General features: G+C 39.3%; 1 pseudogene and 2 gene segments (V, D, J or C); 1 reads left to right on the forward strand and 2 right to left on the reverse strand.

Moving 5' to 3' along the window:
* The window catches only part of LOC122116639, a 1,030,500-nt pseudogene that overhangs the window by 169,569 nt on the left and 833,108 nt on the right, over nt 1-27,823 (forward strand).
* On the reverse strand, nt 6,420-7,261 carry LOC122116820. The segment is given in 2 exon segments: nt 6,420-6,769; nt 7,159-7,261. Coding segments are annotated over 2 exon segments (453 nt in total).
* On the reverse strand, nt 23,580-26,377 carry LOC122116647. The segment is given in 2 exon segments: nt 23,580-24,104; nt 26,318-26,377. Coding segments are annotated over 2 exon segments (399 nt in total).

A 27,823-nucleotide genomic window follows, 5' to 3' on the forward strand; every position in this document is an offset into this window, starting at 1 on the left:
AATAGGCTAGTTGAGGAGTAAAAAGCAGCTCTCTACCTGTGATACTCTTCTTCTAAATACAACTTCTCAAACCTTATAAGATTACTTGTTAACTTGCTGAAAGGCAGATTCACACTCAGATGTGAAGTGGTTTTGTAATATTTTATTTGTAACATGCTCTCAGGGATGCTATTGATGATCCTGAATTCTGGACACTTTCTGAGTAGGAAAGAAAATAATACTACATGCATGTTTAGTTGTGTTTGATTCCTTTTTGACAAGAAATATTTCTATTTGAGAATGGTCCCTTACATATTTCATGATAATATCTCATTTTCTATGAACTGAGACTTACTGAAACTCTTACTATGGTTACAGGGTGCTAATAGGAAGAGGCATGTGTGTACCTGGTCTTGGACAAGGCCCTCCTGGATATATTCTGAGAGTTAGGGGGTGACTTCTCTGGGTCATCGGCTGTGGGCTCCCATCAGCATAGTCTCTTCAGGAAATACATTTCCCAGCACTCCTCTCCCTCTCTGCTTTCTTGCTTAGATTCTGAATGAGATGAGGCTTCTTCTAATCACATATAGGATTGGAAGGGGGAAGGGACTCAATCCTATCGAAGGGACTTGGACAAAGGTGAGAGTGTGGACAAAAGAACTCCATACAAATCTTTTTTTTTTTTTTTGGGTCCGGTAGTGGGGCCTGAACTCTGGGTGCTGTCCGTCAGCTCTTCAGCTCAAGGCTAGTGCTCTACCACTTGAGCCACAACGCCACTTCCGGCTTTTTTCTTTTTGCTTATGTGGTGCTGAGGAATCGAACCCAGGGCCTCAGGCATGCAAGGCAAATGCTCTACCACTGAGCCACCCTCCCAGCCCCCTCCATACAAATCTTTTGTCTTACATTCTATTTGTTTTTTTCAGTTAAGGGGTATGTTTATTCATCGATCTGGCTGGCACCAGGTCATGTTGCCCCTCCATCACTAGTTTTACAAAATGATGTCCATAAACATTCAAGGTTATGAAAATTCATCGTTACCTATCACTCTTTCATCATTCTGAACCATCCCTCCCAAAGCAACTCCTCCCTTCCATATACATTTCCATGTGTAAGAATGCATGTTAATTACTAAATGTGAACTTACGACTCTCAGTATGTCTGTAGGATATATGGAAGTCACTTCTGATTACTCTGATAAATATAGATATAATATGGGTCACTCTGAAACTGTACCTAGTGTATGACTCCACAAGTGTCTTAAATGCATTTTATTTATTCACATATATTTATTTCCATTCTTCAGTTTGCATTTATTTTAACTAGGCCAGAAGCCAAGGGTGCTTTTGATATCAGCTCTCTGAATAACACCTCCAAGATCAAGCTCCAGAAAAAAAAAAAAAAATGTTCAAACCTTCCAAAACATGATACAAAGTATTAGTTAATTTTTTCTTGATATTTCCTGAAGTTATTTAAATACATATTTTTCAACTCTACTTTCTATGGTTTAGACAATGGCAGTGTAAGACATTAATATGTTACTCGGTATCAAAATGAATTAATTTTCTGAGAACTAGATTAAAATGTTGGATATTTTAATATGAGAGTTGGAATGAGTATTTAAAAATACATTTGCTGAAAAAAATTCCATGACAAGAAATAGATAAATGTTTAAATTACTAAACTCACGTGTTTATTTAATTATTTAGCATCCCCAAACATCATATTGTACCTCAAATAAAATTGTCCCATGGCAATACAAAATTGATTTCAAATAAATTTTAACGACTATTTTTCTTCAAAAAATTGTTTTTAAAATGTTTTTCAAAAGGTTTTTTTTTGCAGTTAAAAACCTGCTCTGACATATCTAGAATGGCTTCGTTATTGACTGACTGCAGAATTTTAGGACAGACTAGACCATACATGAGTACAGAGCAGTGTTCTTTGTAAGTCACAGAATAGGCAGTGTCAGGTGTGTGCTGCTTGGGATGAGCAGGAGGACAGACAGTTAAGGTATGCAATTGACTCCAGAACGTATCTCCCAATGCTTTCTTGTGACCTTACAAAGGGGGCTGCATCTGAGATGTTCTGTCAACAGTTGGAAACACCAGGATAAGCATCTGGGTCAGCCCAGCCTCTCACCCTGTGACTGGTGTCACAGGGGTAGGTAACTAATTACCCTGCTGACAATAGTATGTGGCAAAATCTTGAGGCTGCAGGCTGCTGATGCTGAGAGTGAACTCTGTGCCAGATCCACTTCCATTGAACCTCCATGGGACCCCAGATTGCAAAGTAGGTGCAAAATACATCAGGAGCTTTGACGCTTTCCTTGCTCTCTGCTGGTAAGAATGTAAATAATTGCTAATGACCTGACTGGCTTTGCAAGTGATGTGGACTCTCTCTCCCAGAGATGCTGGCAAGGATGGTGACTGAGTCAACTGGACATCACAATGGGCACCTGACATTGTAAACATTAAAACAATTAGTCACTTAATTAATGATATCATCCAAGTACTTCCACAAAGCCTCAAGCTGCTCTGTTAACATGGGATGAGTAATCCTCCGCATTGTTCTTCCTTACCTGGGAGCCAGAGCAGCAGGAGCACCAGGAGCTGAGCAGGGGCCTTCATGTACAAGCTGTTTGCTGACTGGAACCTTCTCCTGTATAGGGTGTGAGAAGCCTCTGAAGAAGTCCTCAGGGCAGTGGGCTGTGCTCAGGGCACATGAAAATCAGCAGGGTGGGAAAGATTTAAAAGACATGGCTACATATGTAACTTGGTGATCTTCATGAATTTCTGAGCTAGCAGTCTCCAAATCTCTCAGGTAACATTCCTGTCTCCTATCAATAGCCCCAAAAGACCCCCTCAAAGATAAGATGTTCCCTAAACCAAGAACTCACATCTATTTCAGTCTCCTCTGCTTCATAAACCTTCATGTTCTCACACTATCATCTCTTCCAGTTCCTAAATAACATTTTTAGTACCTGGGCTAAAACTGGAGGTCACAGCAGGTTCACATTTCTTGGGGGGGGGGTCCGATTTGGGGCCTGAACTCTGGGTCTGGGTGCTGTCCCTCAGCTCTTCAGTTCAAGGCTAGCGCTCTACCACTTGAGCCACAGCACCATTTCTGGCATTTTTTTTCTGCTTATGAAGTGCTGAGGAATCGAACCTAGGGCCTCATGCATGCAAGGAAAGGGCTTTACCACTGAGCCACGTTCCAAGCCCCCAGGTTCAGATTTGATGAAAGAAAACACAGTAAAGGGTGAGCAAGGCAATTAAGTCACAAGGAATGGAGAAGACATCCTTAGCATGGGAAGGAAGGAAAAACTGCCACAGACAGTGAAGGCAGAGCGCAGTGAGGAAGGCTCCCACATCAGGACCAGCATGTGGGGACACTGTCCACCCTAGTGCAGGATGTCACATCTGTGGAGCCACTAGCAGGACATTTACATGACAGTGAATCAACCTCTCATCATTGTGAGTCCAAGCAGCTGCTGCAGGTACACAAAATAACACTGTTCCTCAAAGTCAGAAGCTCAGACACAGAGAAAGTCACTGCCAAAGTCATAGTTCTCTTCAGCACCCTTCACTAAATGGACTGCATGTGGATCTGGATTTGAGAGATTCACCATTCTACCCTGGTGATGATGTTTCTGTGGCCTGAAATATCAGACTTCTGAAGCCAAACCAGGCTATGATGAAATTATAAAACTCATGCCTTTCTATTGACCTGCATTTAATGGGAAAAACTTTGAAGGTGGACCTCTCTATTGATAAACATCCACTTCTAGTACACACAAAGTCACCCCACACCTGGGTTTGAGACAAAGACATGTTATGAATGGCTTTGTTTCAGGAGGAAAGAAGAGTGGATAAGAGGTTGGAGGTCAACCATTTCTCAATTTATGTAATAATTCTGTTAGTCCCTGAGCCTCAGGTAGGAATCATAAGCATAAAGATCTCTTCTGTATACCATACCAAAGCTGCCAGCACAACTATGTTTATTGCAGCATTATTTACCATAGCTAAGATAGGGAACCAACCCAGATGTCCCTCAATAGATGAGTGGATGGATAAAATGTGGTATATATACACAATGGAATTCGATGCCTTCATCAGAAAGAATGGCATTGCCCCATTTGTTAGGAAATGGAAAGACTTGGGCAAAATTATATTAACTGAAGTAAGTCAGGCCCAAAGAAACATAGGTCCCATGGTTTCCCTTATTTGCAATAACTAGTGTATATCTGAGACAAGAAGAAAAGGTCAGATAACATGATAAGTGAAATGAACCCCAAGATATCAACACAAGTAGTTTTCTTTCTTTCTTACAATTGTTTCTAATGTATTTATAAGGTACCACGTAATTTTTTGTTGCTTTATATGTCCCTCTCCCCCAGTATAACAAATGTTTTCACTGTATTTGATATTGGTATAATTTGGGGAGTGTGGTGGGGGAGGGGAAAGGGAAATGTAGTTGTGGTAATGGGAAGGCAGGGATGGTAGGGAAAAACAAAAGGAGAAGGCAACAATGTTTGATAAGAAATATACTGATTCCCTTGCTCATGTGATTGTAACCCGTCTGCACAGTATTTTCACAATAAGAAAAATCTTATTTAAAAAGAAAAGATCTGTTTTGTGCATAGAGTAAGAAACTGATCTGCACACAGGGGTTTCAGGCTCACTGTGTCACTGATCTCTAACAGGCTAGCTGCCATGTAAACCATGACAAAGTGTTTTGTGTTTATTCATTTTCCTAAAATGCCTTCAAAGTTATGTTTAAAAGTAGTATTCTTATTTAAGATATAAGGTGTAAGATTGATAGATAGTGACATCCTCTGAAATACAAATATAAGCTATTTGAGATGAAAGGACTGTTTCTACCACAGACACTGCCTATGTGTAATCCTAATCACTCACACAGGAAGGAATATGGAGAGTTCCAGGTCAATCAGGACACACATGGATAAGCCCTGTCTCACCTGACATAGCCTTGCTTCATGGAGTGGTGTTGGCAGGAGCAGAGAGGGAGCAGCGGCAGAAGTAGCATTTGTTCAATAGTATTGTCTGCCCCGGCACTAAAAACAACTCTCTGTGTGGTTTGTGGTTCTTTTAGATATTCAAATGCTTCCCTACTAAAGCTCATGATATACTCAGTGGATAATTTTATAAATGTTTTCTGTCTGTTTAAGAATCAGTAAGTATAGAACTTCTCCCAGCATAGCTGTGGCTATGAGGCTATTTCATGCTTTACCACCAGGGGAAGTAGAGATATTTTAGATCAGTGGCAGAGGGATTAGGAGAACTTAAATGTAATAGAGAAACTGGTAAGGATGGTCCTTTCCTAAGATGATGCTTGTGCTGAAGGAAATAGCAGGGGTCTGCTTTGGATGTCTGAGTGGTCTGCGCATTTTCTGAGAGAAAATCCAATACACACTCAAGTCTCAGTGGAAGCCTTTGCTCATTGTGAGGGTTGTTTGCCATCTAATGGTAGGTTTTTGGAAGGGAAGAACATATTGTTCTAAGCTGTAACAGGCAGGTGAGAAAGAGCCAACATTAGAGAATGACTGGAGGAAACGGCCATGGAACAAAGCATTATTCAGAGTCATAATTCAATTTGTACCTTGTTTAAAAAAATGGGCCTGTCCCAAGGAGGAACCCGGTTTTCACTATTAGATGTTGGTATAAATTGCGAAGGGGAAGAGAAAAACAAATTGTTTAAATAGGGAAATAGGGGGACCCATTATAACAATGAGATATACAAGACATTATGTCGAAAAATGAACTTTATAACTATGGTCTGGGGTGAAGATGAGAGGGAAGGGATGGTAACAGGAAACAAAGGAGATGGCAAAAATGCTTGATAAGAAGAGTACTCATTACCTTGCTCATGTAATTGTAACCCCTATGTATAGTATTTTCACAATTAAAAAATAATAAAGGGATGTTCAGAATCATGAGTTGATTAAGCAACAAGGTTGTAACATCTGAGTCATATAATTAATTTGCTTTATATTTAACAAACATATTCTATTTATTTGGTGATATTCAGTAACATTCCTATTTTTTAAAATACGTCTCATTTTAAGCCTAGCTTTGTGACTCATTCTTCAATTGCTAGCTACTACTGCTTCTTGAGTCATTCTGCCTGGGATTTGAATCTGTAATTCTCTCCAAACTATAGAAATGGCATGCTGGTGGTAGATGTTTTTGGCTTTGTCTTTCACATTTGGGAATAAGTGATAAATTGACTTCTGCAGTAACATTATAAATTCTGGTTTTGAGAGTCCCTGGAAGCTGAAGTAATACAAGATCCCACTTGGACAAGGTCTCTGGTATGACATCTTCTGTCAAGTCCTCCAAACTCAGATTACTGCTTCAGTTCAGAGAATTTGCTATGCTACATCCCAGCCAAGCTCTGAAATAGGACAGCTGGGCCAAGCCCTACAGAGATGTTTTTGTTAAGGACTGTATCACTGTGGGAGGAGTATCTATACCTTGCATGCAGTAATAACCCCCAATATCTTCAGCCTCAACCCTGCTGATTTGCAGTGTGAAATCTGTGTCTGACCCACTGCCACTGAATCTGCGTGGGACCCCAGATGATTGGATGGAAGCCCCATAGATCAGCAATTTTGGAGACTGGCCAGGTTTCTGCAAGTACCAAAATAGAGCACTATCTCCATCGCTATCTATGAGGCTCTCACTAGACCTGCAGGAGAGGGAGACCTTCTCTCCCAGGGTGACAGCCAGGGAGAGTGGAGTCTGAGTTATTACAATATCGCCACTGAATCCTGAAATTAAAAAAAATGAAAAGTACAATGTTATATGTGGTATATAATTTTTTCTGTGGTTATATATTAATTCCCAATCCTTTTCATGGTTTTTCCTTCTATCCTAAAACCATTCAATATTTCAAAATATATAAAAATATTAAAAAGCAAAAATGAGGTTCTAGATCTCATGTATTCTACCTTCTACACACTTGTCATAGTTGTCATAAAAGCTCAGGACCGGGTCCCATCTAGAATGTTCATACCTCTCATATAATTAACTTCACCTGCCCCATTCTAGAGGACAAGTTCTGTGCATCTAACCCATGAACAGAATACAAACAAGAAGCAGTGGCCCTGACAGCTCACCCTCAACCTCCTTTTCCATCCTCATCTCCCTCTGCCTTTACCAGTCATCCAGAGCATTAGGAGGCCCCAAACCCAAGAACAGAGCCTCATTTTAGCTGGGAATCCAGGAGATTTGATCAGTGAAGTCAAGGTCAAGATGAGCATTTATGTCAAACTAGGGCTGGAAAGTCCTCCTTGGGGAGCACTATGCAAATCAGCAGGTGGGTGCAGCAATGTGAGAAGAACAAAGCAGAGGGCAAGGGCATCTCTCTGGTGAAGAAAGTGAGTTAAATTTCTTTTGTGTTTGCAACAAATCAAAGAAAGGTTGGACAAATGGGATTGAATAAAGTTGCAGAGCTTCTGCAGGGCAAATGACATAGCTAGCAAGATCAATAGAAAGCCCACGGATTGGGAGAAGATCTTTACTAGCCATACAACAGACAAGGGTCTCATATCTAAAATATACTTGGAACTCAAAAAATTAAACCCCCCAACAACAAATCCTCAAAGAAACAACTGCCCAATAAATAAGTAGGCGAAAGTCTTAAAGAGAAACTTCTCTGAAGAAGAAAGGATGGCCAATAGACACATGAAGAAATGTTCAACATCCCTAGCCATAAAAGAAATGCAAATCAAAACAACATTGAGATATCACCTCACCCCAGTTAGAACGGCAAAAATCAAGAACTCTAACAACAACAGATGCTGGAGGGGATGTAGACAGAAAGGAACCTTACTTCGTTGTTGGTGGGAATGTAAACTTGTTCAACCACTTTGGAAAGCAGCATGGAGGTTCCTCAAAAGACTTCACATAGAACTCCCCTATGACCCAGCAATCCCACTTTTGGGCATTTACCCAAATGTTTACAAACAAGACCACACTAAAGCTACCAGCACAACAATGTTTATTGCAGCATTATTTACCATAGCTTAGATATGGAACCAACCCAGATGCCCCTCAGTAGATGAATGGATCAAGAAAATGTGGTATATATACACAATGGAATTCTATGCCTCCATCAGAAAGAATGACATTGCCCCATTTGTTAGGAAATAGAAAACTTGGAAAAAAATATATTAAGTGAAGTAAGCCAGGCCCAAAGAAACATAGGTCCCATGGTTTCCCTTATTTGCAATATCTAGTATATGTATGAGTCAAGCGGAAAAGGTCAGATAATGTGATGTCAGGAAAATGAACCCTTAGATATGTATTTTAATGTTTTTTTTCTTTCATGCTTGTGTTTCTAACGCATTTATAAGATTACCTCTTTGTTGCTTTGTAGTCCCTCCCCCCACAGTATAACCCCTTCTTTCACTATATTTGATGTCAGTATAACTTGTGGAGGAGATGGGGAAAAACCAGTTGTTTAAGGATACAGGTGGACCTGTTGCAAGAATGAGAAGTACAAGTTGTCATGTCCAAAACGAGCTTTACAACGTCGGTGCGGGGGGGGGGGGGGGAGCGTAAGGGGGGGAAGGAGAAGGATTGGGATTGGGGGGGAGTGGGGAGGCTGGGAAGGGATGTGAAGGGTAAACCAAAGGAGGACGCTGCAATGCTTGGTAAGAAATGTACGCATTATCCTACCCATGTAATTGTAACCCCTCTGTACAGTATGTTCACAAAATAAAATTAAATTAAAAAAAATTCTTTTGTGTTTGGAGAAAAGACCCACAAATAATAGTCTGGCTCCAGCAGTATGTAGAAGGACCCCTCTCCCCTGATGCCTAGATCTGCAGGGAGGATGTGGTGTACTTGACCCTGTCAACTTAAAACACTAGAGGCCTAATTCAATTGAAATGTGTGTCCAGGAGAGTCTTGAGGAAGAGTCGATTTTATTGGCCCTCTTCTGGTTATTCTAGAGAAAGATACTGTACACAGATTTCATTTGCCATTGTTTCTCAAAATTTCTATCCAATACCACTGTGGTTACAACTAGGAAAGGAAATCAAATACATACTTGAGTTAATCTGACATCACTGAAACAAAGTTAACTTATGATTAGCAAGTTATCAACAACTGTTAGAGATGTTCTTTATAAGCCAGACACTGGTAGCTCATGTCTGTGGAGGCTGAGTTCTGAACACATGGTTCAAACCGAGTCCAGGCTGAAATTTCCCTTTGTGACTCTTATCTCCAATTAATCATTCAGAAATTGGAGGTGGTCCTGTGGCTGGAAGTGGTAGAGTGTTAGCTTTGGGCAAAAGAGCTCAGGATCAGCACCCAGGTCCTGAGTTCAATCCCTACAAGTGATAAAAAAAAAAAGGTCCTTCATAGAGGGCCTAATAAATTAAGTTCTTATGATCACTTGTGTCAAAACAAAATAACCCAAAGCATAAAATCCTCCTTACAGAGTGTGAACTAATAACATTTCTAAATGAAAGAGAAAAATGACAGAGAAAACTAAATTTTCCATAGTCCATTTCACAATCAGTAAATATGGAATGACAATTCTTCAGCATAACTCTTCACCAGACTAACAACAGCATTCTTAATATTTCTCTCTCTTCTATAAGACAGAATGGACAAAAATGCCAGTTATTTTCAGTTAGTTAGTGAGACTCTTGCAACATCTATTTTTAATCTTTCTACAGAGCCTGCTCCTGGAAAAGTTATTAACTCTGTATTAGACCCTCCTTGTCCTGCCTGCATTCCATGTGGGCAGCTACAGCCAGGACTCCACCTCATAGCACGACCCAGCAAGAGCTGTGTTCATGTTTCAGTATAACAAAGACTCAAGCTTAAGTCTTCCCTAAAGCTTCATAATAAGCTACTAAGAAACTGAAAACTGGTTCAGAGTTGTACAGAGGAATAAATATTCCACTTACAACATCCAGAGCCTGAAGAACATACATATCTGTTGCTATTGGCCACTGTATGTGACATTTTCTTATGGGTTACACAAAAAGTTTTTTTCTATTAAACTTATTTTGTAGCAAATTTTTATTGTGATTAAGTGATTAAATGAATTTCACAGGATGGTAATACTTATCGTCACAAAGTAAGTGATACTTATAGTCACAAACACAAGAATGTGTGGGATAAATTATCTTTATCATTGTTCATAAAGTTTGTTAATTCTATGAACTCTGACAACTCAATTATTTCTTCCACATGGGGTGATATATACATTTCTTTCCTTTTGCTTAGTGTCAGCTGTTCCCTCTTTGCTGCTCATTCCCTCCCTCCCATTGCTTCCATTGAGTTGCTTAGTTCACTTTGATCAATGTCCAGTGCAGCTCATAGATCCCACTGTCGTATGTTTTCCCCTGTTTCTCTCTGTTTCTCTGTCGTCCTCCTAGTTTCCTTCTAATGTGCACATATATACCATATATGTGGTATATATTATTTTTAAATATGTTTTTATTGTAAAAACACCATACAGAGGGGTACAATTACATGAGCAAGGTAATGAGTACAGTTCTTTTTTTTTAATTTTATTTTATTTGTGAACATACTGTACAGAGGGGTTACAATTACATGGGCAGGAAAATGCGTACATTTCTTACCAAGCATTGCAGCCTCCTCCTTTGTTTACCCTTCACATCCCTTCTCAGCCTCCCCTCTCCCCGCCAATCCCAATCCTTCTCCTTCCCTCCCTTCCCCCCCACCCCCCCACCCCCGCACCAATGTTGTAAAGCTCGTTTTGGACATGACAACTTGTACTTCTCATTGTTGCAACAGGTCCACCTGTATCCTTAAACAACTGGTTTTTCCCCATCTCCTCCACAAGTTATACTGACATCAAATATAGTGAAAGCAGGGGTTATACTGTGGGGGAGGGACTACAAAGCAACAAAGAGGTAATCTTATAAATGCGTTAGAAACAAATGCATGAAAGAAAAAAATGAGTACATTTCTTATCAAGCATTGTTGCCTCCTCCTTTGTTTCCACTTCCCATCCATTCCTTTCTCCTCCACTTTCCCCCCATCCTACCCACCCACCTTATTCCCCCTCAGCACCAAAGTTGCAAATTTCATTTTTTGACAAAACGTCTTGTAAATCTCATTATTGCAGTGGGGCCACATGTATGCCTATTTAAACAATTTGTTTTTTTTCCCTTCTCCTTCCTAAATTATACCAACACCAAATACAGTGAAAACATGGGTTACACCATAGGGAAGTGACATACAAAGCAACAAAGAAATCATCTTATAAATATGTTATTTGTAAATTATTTCATTTATTCCTTTGCTGCTTGCTTACGCAAAGAGAATGAGCATACTTTTTGAGATACCAGGACTGAAAGAAAGTTCCAAATAGAAATTAAATGCCAATCACATGGAAGGGGAAATGACTAACACAGGTAATTTCCCATTAGGTTGTAACTTCAATCATGTATATGAGTTATAAATGATATAGATCAAAAGAAATGATATAAATCAAAATGATATAAATCAAAAGAAACCCTTTTATTTCCCCTGCCCCAAGGATGAGCAACCATAAGAAGACTCAAATATGACTAAATTTTTGTGCATTTTTTTAACTTTGTGTGTGTTTGTGTGTGTGTGTGTATGTGTGTGTGTGTGTGTGTGTGTGTGTGTGTCTTGGGACTTGAACTCAGGGTCTGGGCCATGGCCCTGAGCTTTTGTACTTAAGGTCAGCACTCTTCCACCTGAGCCACATCTCCATTTCTGTAATTGTTGGTTAACTGGAGGAAAGAGTCTCTTGCACTTTCCTTTCCTTGGCTGTCTTTGAACTGGGATCAGCAGGTCTCAGCCTTCTGTTTAGGTAGCTTTTCAGGCATGAGCTACCCGCACTGGCCTCTAGTAGATACATAAGCCTTGTAGAATACCAGGATTTGAATTTATACTTCTCAAAACAGGACCAAGTATAGCTCTCCTTGCCAAACAACCAGGCATGGTAGGGTTTCATTCTCAGGATTGGATCATTGTGAATTTGCTGATGAGTCCTGCTGGCCATTTGCCCTCAACTGCAAATCAGGTGATGGTCTGCTCTTCCCAGGTGTCATGCACTTGTAGAGGCTCAGTAGTGGTCATTGTTTTTGGCAAGTTGGATGCAGAGAAGCACTAGAAAATATAAAAAGATAATAAGTTAAAATGTTGCCATGAATTGGAGAAGAGTGATTGATAAATTATCTCTCAATTGACAAGGGATAGAAAAAAATTACCTCAGCACCCCCCAAAATATGAAGCAAAACTATTCTCAACATGATAATAAATGAGGAAAACTGAAATTATGAAAGTATTTCCTCAAAAGTAAGAATACATAAGCATAACCAAGGAGATGAAACATCTCTACAAGGAAAACTATTATAATAAAAATAAACAAATGAAATGCACAAATGCATACATACATACTGCTTTTTTATTTTACCTAGATAGCCTTCTCTTTCCTATGTGAATCCAAAGGAATGGCACAACCCTGTCACCCCAGAGTATATAGGTATGTCATTTACAAGTCAGGAGAGGCATGATAAAGTCTGAGCTGAGGGCCATGTAGAGAAAAGAATGTTAGGATAAAAAGGATCTTCTCAGTCGCTTACAGAAGAAAAAGTGTATGTACATCTACAAACAATACCAGTAATGCATCCAATTTAGTTGACGTTTTTCTGATTCTGATCCATAAACTAAGCCGGGTTACACCTTCAACTGTTAGGCAACATTCTTGAATTCAAGCTCACTGAGAATGGAGCCTGAGTCCTGCTTCCTCACCATGGCTGGAAAAGCAGGAAGAAGAGAAGCAAGTCTGCAACTACATGTCCAAACTACATGTCAATTCCTAAGGCTGATCCTGCTCAGGGAGAGCTGGTTTTGTGACTTAGTTTCCCTGCACTGCCATGGAGAACACAGATATCTTACGCTGGTATACATATTTACGGAATAGTTTTAAAATCAAAGTTCTGGAAGCCGGGAAGTCTAGACTGTCATCTGTTTTAAACTCTTCCTGTCTGTTCACTTTCTTGTAATGACCTCACAAGGACTTTGATGTTTGTGACAGAGACAGAGACAGAGCCATCCAGGGCCACATCTCCTCAAGACACTAGCACTACAGGACTTGCTACAGTCTCAGGCACCTCACATCACCTCACTCACTGTTACAGACTTCTCCAAGGACACATCTCCTTGAAAGGTGGCCTTTGCTGATAAATAAGGCAGGAAAAAGAGGCAAAGCCAAGCTTCCAGTCTCTAAATTCCAAAAACAGAAGACATTCCCCCACAATTCAGCCTGCCGACAGCTCCTTCTGAGTGTCCCTGGTCTTAGTCAAATACCCAAGCCTGGAGACTCTTTGTTGATGATAAAACACTAAACTCTGTGATTTCCATAGAAAACTTAACTAGATAGCTCTTTTAATATATACTGTGGGCTTTCACTGCCATCTAGTGGTATTATTCTAACATTAAATGTTTTAAAACCAGGATTTTTTAAATTTTTTATTAATTAAATTTTAATTTGACTTTATTGTAAAAATGCTGTACAAAGGGGTTACATTTACATGAGTAAGGTAATGAGTACATTTCTTGTCAAGCATTGTTACTCCCTCCTTTGTTTTTCTCCTACTATCCCTTCCCTTCCTCAGACCTCCCACCCCAAAGTTCTAAAGTTCATTTCCAATATTGAGTCTTGTGGATATCATCGTTGCAATGGGTCATCCTGTGTCCTTTTTCAGAATTTTGTTATTCCCTTTCCCCTCCCCAAATTAGACAAATGTATATACAAAATTCAGGGTAATAAAATCAGTACAGTGAAAACAGGGTATATACTATAGGGGGGAAGAACATACAAAAGAAAAAAAATCATATAGTACATTAAAAACAACAACATAGAAATACCTCTTGTGTCTATATCTTAGGATTCAGGTTTCCCTCATTTGCAATAATTAGGATACATCTAGGATATTTTTATCAGAAAAGCAGAAAAGCTAAAAAAAACTATGTACATATGACCATCCAAGATGATGCTAAGCTAAATGAACCCCAGGATTCTTTTTTCAGGAAGAGATATAAATTATATTTTGAGATGTGTTTTTAACTTTTCTATGGAATAAATTCAGATAAGATGGAAGTTTTGTGCATGTGTGACTATCTCTCTGTCTATATCTGAGTGTGTGTGTGTGTGTGTGTGTGTGTGTGTGTGTGTGTGTTGCCAGTGATAATTTGACCAATAAGAGCTAGTAAGTCCACACAGGTGAAGATAGAGAAACAAGAAGCAAAAGCTGCACAGAGATTCCCAAATCTCTCCATGCCAAATCCTGGTATTTTACTAAATATTAATCACTGACTGCATGTGGAGGGCTGAAGTGGTGCAGGAAAATTAATCACTATTTGTTGCATGACATGGTACAGGTGGGGAGAACCAGTGGCTCACCTTGTGCTTGTGTGGCTTGAGTACTGATGGCTTGCAAGATAGCTAATGTTGGCTTCCTGGACACTGTCTGCTGGGAAAGTATTCTAATTGGAAGGAAAGGAGCCGGTTGCTCTCCCTGTGGATTTGTCACTGTTCTTAATCACAGTTGTGAAGTGTGCTCAGCACAAGATGATTTATCTCAGGATATGGATTTGTTCACAAACTTTGAAAAGTCAAGGCAGAAGTTCTGGAACCCTTTCCAAGAGTGGATGGAAGATGGAGCCAGTAGGATGAACCCTGGCTACTGGGATTCTCTAAACAGTGATCTCTTGCAGAGAAGAGCTGTCCCTTTCCTCCTGCTCTGAGATTATAGCACCCAGTCATGATTGCTCAGAATCCTCCTCCTGGCCTGCAGCTTTCTTGAGCTGTTTACATCCACATCTCACACTCCTGAGGATAAATCCAGTCCATGAGTTCATGGATTCATGTTTAATGACTTTGCTTCACTAATACATACATTCCCACACTGAAACTCTGACTTAAAAAAAAATCTACCTCAACATATTATTACCACTACAAATAATAGTCATTTCTCTCAATTCAGTGCTGGGGACCCCAAATGCTTCTGGTGCCTAATTCATCTTCCATCATTGGTTAGAAAGTAAGCTAGGGCCTAAGTTATGAAGATGTGTTACTTAGCTTTTCCTTGTTGTTGCTAAGACCTCAGTAAAAGCAAAATAAAGGGCAGAGTACTTGATTGCAACTCTTAGATCATAAATTCCAGTCTACCATGTGAGCAGAGTTTAGTGAAGCTCACAACATGGCACCCAAGAAGCAGAGGATATGTTCTACTTGGTGGCTACATCTTCCTTTCCCTTTCATTTGATTAAAACTCAGTCCTTTGAAAGGGGCTGTGTATAATAGTGTGGGTCTTCTCTCTTAGTCAATTCTCTCTAAAGAATCTCTCACAGCCAGGTCCAGAAGTATATTTTTTCATCTCCAAGCAATCCAACCTAGAGAACCATCATAAAAGATCATCAGAACTTTTTCTGTTTCCATGAACCTTTCAAAGAAAATATGAGTATAGAAAGAAGAGTATTAAACCATATATACTTGTTTCCTCAAAAGTCTACATGCTGTGTGTTCTTACATGTCTTTCTTTAAGACGGTCTCTGCAAACGATATACTATGTTTCATTGGAATTGTGATAATCTCTCTCTTGTATATTTTAGCTACATGTTTATGCAGCTACACTGGGACATTTATATGTCCATATATACACATCTATATACACATACAGATGTATCCATTTGTACACATCTGTATACATACATAGATGTGTACCTATGCACAGAATAAATATATAAATTTAGGCACATGTTTTATAGTTGACCCATATAAACATATACCAATTATGTATAAGTATGCCTATTTGTTAACTGTGAATTAATCATATTTGTTAAATCTGTATTAACTATTAAAATATAATTTTTATTTCTCTATTTATACATTGCTATATATTATTGTGTAATACATCAAATATTACTCTAATATGGATAAAGTGAATGCTAACTATTCCTTACATGTTTCCATAAGTGAATTACAATATATTATATATATTCTTACATTTTGCATTTTTTAATTTTTCCTTTTACCCATTGTTTTTTAAATATCCATATCATTTTTAGGAATAAAATGAGGAGTTTTGACAGGTCAAGGCAAGTTCAGAGCTGAGCCTTTATCTCAGATTTAGAAAGGAAGGTCCTCCTTAGGAAGCAGTATGCAAATACCCAGGTTGGGGCAACAGTGTGAGAAGAGTGAAGGGGAGGTAAGGCTTGCTCTTCTGAGAAAAGTAGCAGCAGATGTGTTCTATACTTGGTGACAACCAATAAAATCCATGATGCCTGCAGCATGGAAAGAAGGACTCCACTTATAATATCTGGAACTGAGGGAAAAACAGGGTGCACTTCACCCCACTACCGTAAAACAGCATCAGAGGCCCAATGATATGCAGCTTTATGTCCAGGAGAGACTCTAGGAAAGGAATGGACATTGTACCTGGGTACTTCATTCCTCCTTCATCTAGTCTAGAGAAAGACACAGTGTCAAGCATTAGCAGCACTGATTCTCAAAATAGTTGACCAATAAAAGCACAGAGTTGAGCTAGATGAAGATGCATACCATAGTTACCAAGTTATCTCTTAGGGATGCTAGGACCTCTATTTGCCAGGATCTTCATATTAGATGTAGGGTATAGAATTGACAAGGATAACAAAATTTTCTCTTATAGGTAGTAAGTAACCTAATGGTCTTTTAACATAATGGGAGAAATTATTGCACTTGAAAGTGTGAATTCAATGTAACAGTTTTTATCTTGTCATTCTAAACAATGTATTTGTACAGCAAATTGATCAAAGGACTTCTTAAAGTTTACTCTGGAGATTAATGGAAGGGTGAAAGGATCAAAATATAATGTACTTATAAATTGACATACTGAGGTGAGACCACTTTTTGTAACTACTTGAAATGGTATATATATATATACTATATATATATATATATAGTATATATATATATATATATATAAAATGTTGGTTATCTTATATTAACATAAAATCTCTGAATGTCTCCAGTCCCAATCTAATTTAACCAGTCTCTATTTATTTTTCTCAGAGATTTTAGTCTCTACTTCACCTGAGGGAAGGAAGATCACATGCAGGATGTTTGTACTGCTGCCCCAATGGATGAACCTGGCCAATGGAAGAGGTGACTTGTGGGAAGTGATTATATTATTGGATTGGAGGTTATACCACTGCTCACCAGAGGGTTAAAGATACTCTCATGCTGTGAGGCAGTTCTCATAATAGTCACCTGCTATCAAAGGAAGACAACCATAAGCTTGGCCAGCTCAAATTACAACTGGTTCTCTCTTTATTAACACAACATATTGTACCACATGTAAGAGAGTCTTCAGAGTAAAGACAGATGAAGATACAGCATCAGGGACATTCTGCATCTAAAATTATGAGTTAAACAAACTCTTCTTTATTCAGAGTTTATGTCAGCTACTTTGTTAAAGGACTGACACAGGTGTGTCATGTTTGTGTGTGTGTGCACAGATGTGTGTGTGAGAGAGAGAAATTTGGTTTAAATAGAAGTGCTCTTAATAGGCTAATTGAGGATTACAAAGCATCTCTCTACCAATGACACTTTTCTTCTTCAAAATACAACTTCCTAATCCATACAGAGATTAGTTGTTAACTTGCTGAAGGGAAGATTAACACTCAGTAGATGTGAAGTGGATTTGTAATATTGTATTTGTAACATGCTCTCAGGGATGCTTTTGATGATCCTGAATTCTGAACACATTCTGAGTAGGAAAGAAAATAATACTACATACATGTTTAGTTGTGTTTGCTTCCTTTTGTCAAGAAATATTTCTATTTGAGAATGGCCCCTTACATATTTCATGAAAACATCTCATTTTCCATGAATGGAGACTCTTGCTATGGTTACAAGTTGCTAATAGGAAGAGGCATGTGTGTACCTGGTATTTGGCAAGGCCCTCCTAGATATATTCTGAGAGTTGGGCGGTGACTTCACTGGGTCATCAGCTGTGGGATCCCATCAGCATAGTCTCTTCAGGAAATACATTTCCCAGCACTCCTCTCCCTCTCTACATTCCTGTTTATATTCTGAATGAGATGAGACCTCTTGTAATCACATATAAGATTGGAAGGTGGAAGGGACTCAATCCTATCGATCCACAATATGCAAGGAACTTGGACAGAGGTGAGAGTGTGGACAAGTGAGAATTCGATACACCTCTCATGTCTAAAATTCTATTTTTAATATCTATAAGGAGTTGTATAAAATGATTTCCATTAAACATATGAGGTTATAAATGCAATTCTTCTTTACCTATCAGCCTTTCATCATTCTGAACCATCCCTCCCAATCCAGCTCCTCCCTTCCATATACATTTCCATGTGTAAGAATGCATGTTAATTACTAAATGTGAACTTATGACTCTCAGTATGTCTGTAGGATATATGGATGTCACTTCTGATTACTCTGATAAATATAGATATAATATGGGTCACTATGTAACTGTACCTAGTGCATGACTCCACAAGTGTCTTAAATGCATTTTATTTATTCACATATATTTATTTCCATTCTTCAGTTTGGATTTATGTGAACTAGGCCAGAAGCCAAGGGTGCTTTTGTTATCTGCTCTCTGAATAACACTTCTAAGATCAAGCACAAGAAAAAAAAAAAAAAAACAAACACATGTTCAAACCTTCCAAAACATGATACAAAGTATTAGTTAATTTTTTCTTGATATTTTCTGAAGTTATTTAAAAACTTATTTTTCCACTAAACTTTCGAAAGTTTAGAACAATTATATGGTACTCAGTATCAAATAAAATTTTCTGAGAACTAGATTAAAATGTTGTATGTTTTGACATAAGAGTTGAAATGAGTATTTAAAAAAATACATTTGCTGGAAATAAAATTTCCTGAGAGGAAGTTGATAAATGTTGAAGGTACTCAACTCACTTGTTTATTACATTATTTAGCATTCCCAAACATCATATTTTACTTCAAATAAAATTATTCCATGGAAATTCAAAATTGAATTAAAAAATTTTAACCACTATTTTTTTTTAAAAAAGTAGTTTTCAAAATGCTTTGCACAAGGTATTTTTCCTTGCCTTTAAAAACCTGCCCTGACATATATAGAATGGCTTCGTTATTGACAGACTGCAGAATTTTAGGACAGACTGGAACATACATGAGTACAGAGCAGTGTTCTTTGTAAGTCACAGAAGAGGCAGTGTCAGGTGTGTGCTGCTTGGGATGAGCAGGACAGACAGTTAAGGTATGCAATCTCCCAATGCTTTCCAGTGACCTTAAAAATGGGGCTGCATCTGAGATGTTCTGTCAGCAGTTGGAAGCACCAGGGTAAGCAAATGGGGCAACCCAGGCTCTCACTTCTGCTTCCCTGGGAGGTTTTTGTTCTGACTGGTGTCACAGGGGTAGGTAACTAATTACCCTGCTGACAGTAGTAAGTGGCAAAATCTTCAGGCTGCAGGCTGCTGATGCTGAGAGTGAACTCTGTGCCAGATCCACTTCCATTGAACCTCCATGGGACCCCAGATTGCCAAGTAGGTGCAAAATACATCAGGACCTTTGGAGCTTTCCTTGCTCTCTGCTGGTAAGAATGTAAATAATTGCTAATGATCTGACTTGCTTTGCAAGTAATGGTGCTTCTCTCCCAGAGACGTAGACAGGGATGACGACTGGGTCAACTGGACATCACAACAAGCACCTGACATTGGAAACATTAAAACAATTAGTCATTGAATTAATGATATTATCCAAGTACTTCCATGAAGCCTCAAGCTGCTCTGTTAATATGAGAAGGGTAATCTCCAGCATTATTCTTCCTTACCTGGGAGCCAGAGCATCAGGAGCCCCAGGAGCTGAGCAGGGGCCTTCATGTCCAGGTTTTTTGTTGAGTGGAACCTTCTCCTGCATAGGGTGTGAGCAGCCTCTGAATAAGTTCTCAGGGCAGTGGTCTGTGCTCAGGGCACATGAAAGTCAGCAGGGTTGGAAAGATTTAAAAGACATGGCTAAATATGTAGCTTGGTGATCTTCATGAATTTCTGAGCTAGCAGTCTCCAAATTTCTCAGGTAACATTCCTGTCTCCTATCAATAGCCCAAAAAGACCCCCCTTAAAGATAAGATGTTCCCTAAACTAAGAACTCACATCTACTTCAGTCTCTTCTGCTTCATAAACCTTCATGTTCTTATGCTATTGTCTCTTCCAATTCAGAATAACATTTTTTAGTAACTAGGCTAGAACTTGTGGTCCCAGCAGGTTCAGATTTGATGAAATGAAACACAGTAAAGGGTGAGCAAGGCAATGAAGCCACAAGGAATGGAGAAGACATCCTTAGCATGGGAAGGAAGGAAAAACTGCCACAGACAGTGAAGTGAGAGCGCAGTGAGGAAGGCTCCCACATCAGGACCAGCATGTGGGGACACTGTCCACCCTAGTGCAGAATGTCACATCTGGGGAGCCACTAGCAGGACATTTACATGACAGCGAATCAACCTCTCATCATTGTGAGTCCAAGCAGCTGCTGCAGGCACACAAAATAACACTGCTCCTCAAAGTCAGAAGCTCACACACAGGGAAAGTCCCTGCCAAAGTCAGAGTTCTCTTCATCATCCTTCACTAAATGAACTGCATGTGGATCTGGATTTGAGAGATTCACGAACTTCGACCCCAGTTATGATGTATCTGAGGCCTGAAATATGATACTTCTGAAGCCAAAGGAAGTTATGATGAAACTGTAAAACTCATGCCTTTCTATTTACCTTCATTTAATTAGAGGAACTTTGAAGGTGGACCTGTCTCTTGATAAACATCCACTCCTGGTGCACACGACGTCCTGAAACCTTGGTTTGAGACCAAGACATTTTAGGAATGGCTATGTTTCAGGAGGAAAGAAGAGTGGATATGAGAGTGGAGATCAACCATTTCACAATTTGTGTAATAAGGGTGGGGGGATGTGGGGATGGATGGGAAGGGGAAGCAAAGGAGGAGGCTACAATGCTTGATAAGAAATGTACTCATTATCTTGCCCATGTTATTGTAACCCCTCTGTACAGTATTTTCACAATAAAAAATAAAATTAAATTTAAAAAATGATTTGTTTAATAATACTGTTATGCCCTGGGTCTCAGGTAGGAATCATAAACATAAAGATCTCTTGTGTAGACGATACTAAAGCTACCAGCACATGTTTTTAATACAGCATTATTTACCATACCTAAGGTACAGAACCAACCCAGATGCCCCTCACGAGATGAATGGATCAAGAAAATGTAGTATATATACAAAATGGAATTTTATGCCTCAACCAGAAAGAATGTTATTGCCCCATTTTTAGTAAATGGACTTAGAAAAATATATGTTAAGTGAAGTAAGCCAGGCCCAAAGAAACATAATTCCCATGGGTTCCCTTATTTGCAATAACTAGTATATATCTGAGACAAGCAGTAAAGGTCAGCGAAATGAACCCAACAACAGGGACACAGGTGTTTTTTTTTTCTTTCTTGCAATGGTGTCTAAAGTATTTAACAGGTACCACGTAATTTTCTTGTAGCTTTGTATGACCCTCCCCATGGTATAACCCCTGTTTTGACTGTATTTGATGTTGGTATAATTTGGGGAGCTAAAGGGTAAAAACAAATTGTTCCAACTGGGATACAGTTTAACCCATGAGATGTACATGACTCTATGTCAAAAAATGAACTTTATAATTTAGGCATGGGGTGAGTGAGGAGAGAGGGAAATGTAGTGGTGGAGATGGAAGGGCAGGGATGGTAGGAAAAAAACAAAGGAGGTGGCAACAATGTTTGATAAGAAATGTACTCATTATCTTGTTCATATGATTGTAAACCCTCTGTACAGTATTTTCACAATAAAAAAGCTTATTTTAAAAAAAGATCTGTTGTGTGCATAGAGTAAGAAGCTGATCTGCACACAGGGATCTCAGGGTCACTGTGTCACTGATGTCTCACAGGCTAGCTGCCATGTAAACGAGGGGAGAGTGTTTTGTGTTTATTCTTTTCCTAAAATGCCTTCAAAGTTCTGTTAAAAGTAGGATTCTTATTTAAGATGTGAGGTGTAAGACTGATAGATAGTGACATCCTGTGAAATACACATATAAGCTATTTGAGATGAAAGGACTGTTTCTACCACAGACACTGCTATGTGTAATCCTAATCACTCAGGGAGACACAGGAAGGAATATGGAGAGTTTCAGGTCAATCAGGACACACATGGATTAGCCCTGTCTCACCTGACATAGCCTTGCTTCATGGAGTGGTGTTGGCAGGAGCAGAGAGGGTGCATTGCCAGAAATAGCATTTGTTCGACAGTATTGTCTGCCCCTGGCACTAAAAACAACTCTCTGTGTGGTTTGTGGTTCTTTTAGATATTCAAATGCTTCCCTAGTAAAGCTCATGATATACAGTGGATAATTTTATAAATGTTTTCTGTCTGTTTGGGACTCAGTAATTATAGAACTTCTCCCAGCAGAGCTGTGGCTATGAGGCTATTTCATGTTTTACCACCAGGGGAAGTTGAGATATTTTAGATCTATCAGTGACAGAGGGATTAGGAGAACTTAAATGTAATAGAGAAACTGGTAAGTATGGTCCTTTCCTAAGATGATACCTGTGCTGAGGGAAATAGCAGGGGTCTACTTTGGATGTCTGAGTGGTTTGTGCATATTCTGAGAGAAAATCCAATGCATACTCCAGTCTCAGGGGAAGCTTTGCTCATTGTGGGGCTTGTTTGCCAGTTAATGGTAGATTTTTGGAAGGGAAGAACATAATCTTCTAACCTCTAAGAGTCAGGTGAGAAAAGGCCTCCATAAGAGGAGGACCAAAGGAAACAGACATGGAACGTAGCATTATGCAGTGTTACACTTCAATTTGTAGCTTTGTTAAATAAAAATGAGCCTGTGCCAAGGAGACCTCTGTTTTCACTGTATTTGATGTTGGTATGATTTGGGGAGGGGAAGGAAAAAACAAATTGTTTAAATAGGGATATGGGTGGACCAATTGCAACAATGAGATGAAGAAGACGTTATGTCGAAAAATAAACTTCACAACAGTTGTGGGGGTCGGGAGATGAGCAGGCAGGGATGGTAAGGGGAAACAAAGGAGGAGGCAACAATGCTTGATAAGAAATGTACTCATTACCTTGCTCATGTAATTGTAACCCCTATGTATGGTATTTTCACAATTAAAAAATGATAATAATGGGACTTTCAGAATCATGAGTTGATTAAGCAAAAAGCTTTTAATATCTGAGACATATAATTAATTTTTTTATATGTAACCAACATGTTCTATTTATTTGGTGATATTCAGTAACATTCCTATTTCAAAAATCCATCTCACTTTTAAGCCTGGCTTTGTGACTCATTCTTCAGTTCCTAGCTACTACTGCTTCTTGAGCCATTCTGCATGGGATTTGACTCTGTAATTCTCTCCAAACTATAGAAATGGCATGCTGCTGGTAGATGATTTTGTCTTTGTCTTTCACATTTGGCAATAAGTGATACATTGACTTTTCCAGTAACATTATACATTCTGGTTCTGGGAGTCCCCGGAAGCTGAAGTAATCCAAGATCCCACTTGGACAAGGTCTCTGGTATGACATCTTCTGTCAAGTCCTCCAAACTCAGATTACTGCTTCAGTTCAGAGAATTTGCTATGCTGCTCTCCAGACAGGCTTTGTAATAGGACTGCTGGGCCAAGCCCTACAGAGATGTTTTTGTTAAGGACTGTATCACTGTGGGAGGAGTACGTATACTTTGCATGCAGTAATAAACCCCAAGATCCTCAGCCTCCACCCTGCTGATTTGCAGTGTGAAATCTGTGCCTGACCCACTTCCACTGAATCTGTCTGGGACCCCAGATTCTCGGTTGGTAGCCCAATAGATCAATCGCTGTGGAGACTGGCCAGGCTTCTGAAGGAACCAATCAAGAAGGCTATCTCCATCGCTATCTATGAGGCTCTGACTTGACCTGCAGGAGAGGGAGACCGTCTCTCCCAGGGTGACAGCCAGGGAGAGTGGAGTCTGAGTCATTATAATATCGCCATTGGACCCTGAAATTAATATAAATGAAAAGTACATCTTTAAGAATCTTTTGTAGGGCTGGTTTCGTGGAGATGTATTGTTTCAATTTTTCTTTGCTATGGAAGGTTTCTATTTGGCCTTCAGTTATGAAGGAGAGTTTAGCTGGGTACAGTATTCTTGGTTGATAGTTGTTTGTTTTTAGGGCATGTCATACATCATTCCTGGCTCTTCTTGCTTTGATTGTCTCTGCTGAGAAATCTGAGGTAATTCTAATTGGTTTCCCTTTATAGGTGATTACCCTTTTCTCCTTGACAGCTTTAAGGACCTTTTCCTTGGTCTGAGTTGATCCTGTGTGGATTATAATGTGACGGTGGGATGTCCTATTCTGGTCTGGTCTATTTGGGGTTCTAAAAGCTTCTTGTATCTGAATAGGCCTATCTTTTTGTATGTTTGGGAAGTTCTCTGCTAGGATCCTGTTAAACAAATTTCCTAGACCATTAACTTCTGTTTCTAGGTCCTCCTCTACACCCATTATCCTTAGATTAGGCCTTCTGATGGTGTCTTCCAGGTGTTGGATAGATCTATCATATTTCTTGGACTTGTCTTGGATGGTGGTATGTTCTTTCTCTATAATATCTAGGTTGTCTTCAATCCCTGAGATTCGATCTTCTGCATGGTCTAACCTGCTGTCAAGACCCTCTACTTTGTTTTTTATCTCTTTTCCTTCTAATTGGTCAGCTTTGATGGCTTCAAGTTCTTTGTTGAAGCTCTGTTGACATTGAGATATCACCTCACCCCAGTTAGAACGGCAAAAATCAAGAACTCTAACAACAACAGATGCTGGAGGGGATGTGGACAGAAAGGAACCTTACTTCATTGTTGGTGGGAATGTAAACTTGTTCAACCACTTTGGAAAGCAGCATGGAGGTTCCTCAAAAGACTTCACATAGAACTCCCCTATGACCCAGCAATCCCACTTTTGGGCATTTACCCTAATGTTTACAAACAAGACCACACTAAAGCTACCAGCACAACGATGTTTACTGCAGCATTATTTACCATAGCTAAGATATGGAACCAACCCAGATGCCCCTCAGTAGATGAATGGATCAAGAAAATGTGGTATATATACACAATGGAATTCTATGCCTCCATCAGAAAGAATGACATTGCCCCATTTGTTAGGAAATGGAAAAACTTGGAAAAAATTATATTAAGTGAAGTAAGCCAGGCCCAAAGAAACGTAGGTCCCATGGTTTCCCTTATTTGTAATATCTAGTATATGTATGAGTCAAGCGGAAAAGGTCAGATAATGTGATGTCAGGAAAATGAACCCTTAGATGTGTATTTTAATGTTTTTTTTCTTTCATGCATGTGTTTCTAACACATTTATATAAGATTATCTCTTTGTTGCTTTGTAGTCCCTCCCCCACAGTATAACCCCTGCTTTCACTATATTTGATGTCAGTATAACCCGTGGAGGAGATGGGGAAAACCAGTTGTTTAAGGATACAGGTGGACTTGTTGCAACAATGAGAAGTACAAGTTGTCATGTCCAAAACGAGCTTTACAACATCGGTGCGGGGGGGTGGGTGGGTAAGGGGGGGAAGGAGAAGGATTGGGATTGGGGGGAGGGGGGAGGCTGGGAAGGGATGTGAAGGGCAAACCAATGGAGGAGGCTGCAATGCTTGGTAAGAAATGTACGCATTATCCTGCCCATGTAATTGTAACCCCTCTGTACAGTATGTTCACAAATAAAGTAAAATTAAATTAATAAAAAAAAGAAATGTACTTATTACCGAGCTTACATAACTGTAACTTCTGTACATCACCTTGACAATAAAATAAAGCAAACTCAGAGAAAAAAAAAAAGAAAAGTACAAGGTTATATGTGCTATATAATTTTTTCTGTGGTTATATATTAACTCCCAATCCTTTTCATGGTTTCCCTTCTATCCTAAAACTATTCAATATTTCAAAACATATACAAATATCAAAATAATAAATGAGGTTCTAGATCTCATGTATACTACCCACTGCACAGTTGTCATAGTTGTCACCAAAGCTCAGGAACTGGTTCCATCTAGAACGTTCATCACTCTCATATAATTAACTTCACTTGCCTCATTCTAGAGGACAAGTTCTGTGCATCTAACCCATGAACAGAATACAAACAAGAAGCAGTGGCCCTGAGGGCTCACCCTCAACCCCCTTTTCCATCCTCATCTCCCTCTGCCCTTACCAGTCATCCAGAGCATTAGGAGACCCAGAACACAATAACAGAGCCTCATTTTAGCTGAGAATCCAGGAGATTTGATCAGTGAAGTCAAGGTCAAGATGAGCCTTTATGTCAAACTAGGGCTGGAAAGTCCTCCTTGGGGAGAACTATGCAAATCAGCAGGTGGGTGCAGCAATGTGAGAAGAACAAAGCAGAGGGCAAGGACATCTCTCTGGTGAAGAAAGTGACTTAAATTTCTTCTGTGTTTGGAGGAAAGACCCACAAATACCAGGCTGGCTCCAGCAGTGTGTAGAAGGACCCCTCTCCCCTGATGCCTGCATCTGCAGGGAGGATGTGGTGTACTTGACCCTGCAACTTGAAACACTAGAGGCCCAATTCAATTCAAATGTGTGTCCAGGGGAGTCTTGGTGAAAGGTTAGTTTGATTGGCCCTCTTCTAGTTATTCTAGAGAAAGATACTGTGCACAGACTTCATTTGCCATTGTTTCTCAGGACTTCTATCCAATACTACAGTGGTCTGATCTAGGTAAGGAAATCAAATACCTACTCGAGTTAATCTGACATCACTGAAACAAAGTTAACTTTTGATGAGCAAGTTATCAACAACTGTTAGAGATGTTCTTCATAAGACAAACTCTGGTGGCTTATGTCTGTAATCCTAGCTACTCTTGAGGCTGAGTTCTAAGGACATGGTTCAAAGCCAATCCAGGCTGAAATTTCCCCTTGTGACTCTTATCTCCAATTAATCATTCAGAAATTGGAAGTGGTGCTGTGGCTGAAAGTGGTAGAGTGTTTTCCAATGGCAAAAGAGCTCAGGATCAGCGCCCAGGTCCTGAGTTCAATCCCTACAAGTGATAAAAAAAAATAAGGTTCTTCATATGGGGCCTAATAAATTAAGTTCCTTATGATCACTTATATCATAACAAAATAACCCAGAGGAAAAAATTCTCCTTAATTAATAATATTTCTAAATGAAAGAGAAAAATGGCAGAGAAAACTAAATTTTACACAGTCATTTTCATAATAAATATGGGATTACACTCCTTCAGCATAACTCTTCAGACTAACAGCAGCATTCTTAATATTTCTCTCTATCTTCTATAAGACAGTATGAACAAGAACACCAGTTACATTCAGTTATGTAGTCAGACTATTACAACATCTATTTTTAATCTTTCTACAGAGTCTGCTCCTGGAAAAGTTATTAACTCTGTATTAGACCCTCCTTGTGCTGCCTGCATTCCATGTGGGCAGCCACAGCCAGGACTCCACACCTCATAGCAGGACCCAGCAAGAGCTGTGTTCATGTCTCAGTATAACAAGCACTCAAGATTAAGTCTTCTCTTAAGGTTCATCAGAATCTACTAAGTAACTGAATGCTGGTTCAGAGTTGTACAGAGGAATTCATATTCCACTTACCCCATCTAGAGCCTGAAGAACATACATATCTGTTGCTATTGGCCACTGTTTGTGACATTTTCTTATGGGTTACACAAAAAGTTTCTTCTAT

This window comes from Dipodomys spectabilis, unplaced genomic scaffold, assembly GCF_019054845.1.
Source record: "Dipodomys spectabilis isolate Male_0828 unplaced genomic scaffold, ASM1905484v1 ptg000137l, whole genome shotgun sequence".
NCBI classification, from domain to species: Eukaryota; Metazoa; Chordata; class Mammalia; order Rodentia; family Heteromyidae; genus Dipodomys; species Dipodomys spectabilis.